This window comes from Austrofundulus limnaeus, unplaced genomic scaffold, assembly GCF_001266775.1.
Source record: "Austrofundulus limnaeus strain Quisiro unplaced genomic scaffold, Austrofundulus_limnaeus-1.0 Scaffold846, whole genome shotgun sequence".
Lineage (NCBI taxonomy): Eukaryota > Metazoa > Chordata > Actinopteri > Cyprinodontiformes > Rivulidae > Austrofundulus > Austrofundulus limnaeus.
In genome coordinates, this window is record NW_013953248.1 from 127,579 (window position 1) to 129,097 (window position 1,519).

General features: G+C 39.1%; 1 protein-coding gene across 1 annotated transcript in view; it reads right to left on the reverse strand.

Annotated features, from left to right (window-relative positions):
* The window catches only part of aimp1b (aminoacyl tRNA synthetase complex interacting multifunctional protein 1b), a gene marked incomplete at its 5' end in the record, with an annotated part of 6,648 nt that extends 5,525 nt beyond the window's left edge, over positions 1-1,123 (reverse strand). The window contains 1 exon segment of the mRNA XM_014029055.1: positions 985-1,123. Within this exon segment, the coding sequence (XP_013884509.1) occupies positions 985-1,016 (32 nt within the window).
* Positions 1,124-1,519: the final 396 nt, after the last annotated feature.

Consider the following 1,519-nt stretch of genomic DNA (forward strand, 5'->3'; position numbering starts at 1 on the left):
CCCCCACCCCCACACACAACAATAAATTTTATTTACTGACAATATCATGCAAGTATTTTAATTTTTCATCAAATCTAATCCACTAAGAATTTGATTTACTGCTTTTAATTTTCAAGGACCTGCTGAAGTCCCTATAAAGGACATAAATAAACACTGACTTCACAATGCATATAAACAAACCAACACACACACACACACACACACACACACACACACACACACACACACACACACTCAGCAGGTGTTTGACACAGAAAAACTCGACAGCTGCAAACAGTGCTGAAGCTAAAAATAACATGAACTGGAACAAAGTCACACTAAACTATTCAAACACTTTAATTCAACATTGATGATTAAATAAAAAACTAAAACTTTGAAAAATAATAAAATTGAATTTAGTTCTTTGGAAGAAACTCCTACCTGCTGTTTATAAAAGCTTTAAACAAACATCTACTTCCTGTTTAAAATGACAGTTTTGTCAAATAGGTAAAATAATGGTTTCAGTTACAGTTAGTGTTCAGGGTATGAGATAGATATCACTCTCAGCTACCACCACACCAAACTTTAACTCAGTATCTGTGACATTTACTTAGTTTTATCTGTTTTTGTGGAGAGTTTCATTAAAATCCATCCTCTGGTTCATGACATATTTTGCTAACAGACAGACAGAGTTGATTCCAGCAGGAAATGACAAAGTTTTAAACAAAATTACTGAGCAGTTTGTTAGCATTTTGAGATACTGCTACACCAAACTTTACCTTAATATCTGTAAAACTGATTAAACTGTTATAGATGTAGTTTTAGATATTTTGCTACCACAGACTGTATCAGTGGTGGGTGATGACCACTCACACTGTGACACAAACAAGACAAACAAGGTCACTGCAGAGGTAAGAAAATGAAAATAATTTGAGGGAACTGAACAGAAATATGAGTTAAAACCTGCGTTGATTTAAAGAGAAGAAGAAGAACAGAAATCAGTACCTGGGGTTGAACAGGTTCTCCACGTCCTCCATGTTGTCGGTGGGTCGCCTCACACACTGAGACCCTCAGAGGCAGTTTGGCTCAGCTTCTCTGTCAGCTGTCTGTTTCCATCTCCAGCTGGAGGTCAAAGGTCACATGCCTACACCAAACCACAGAAGAAGAACTGAGGCGGTAACGCTCGCTGCTTCAAATTAAAGATGTTGAGCGAACGTAAAACAACGATGAGCTTGACCTGAAAGGTGGCGGATGATATGCATTCCTTCAAAATAAAAGCCACAACTTTATTTTTATTGTTCTGATAAGTTCAAACACAGTTTTAATGTAATTAAAAACAATAACACTAAATAACTAACATCATGTGGACTTGGAGAAGGCGTTCGACCGTGTCCCAAGGGGGGCCTTGTGGGGGGTTCTCCGGGGGTATGGGGTACCGGGCCATTTGATACGGGCTGTCAGGTCCTTGTACGACTGGTGTCAGAGTCTGGTCCACATTGCTGGTAGTAAGTCGGGCTTGGTTCCGGTGAGAGTTGGACTC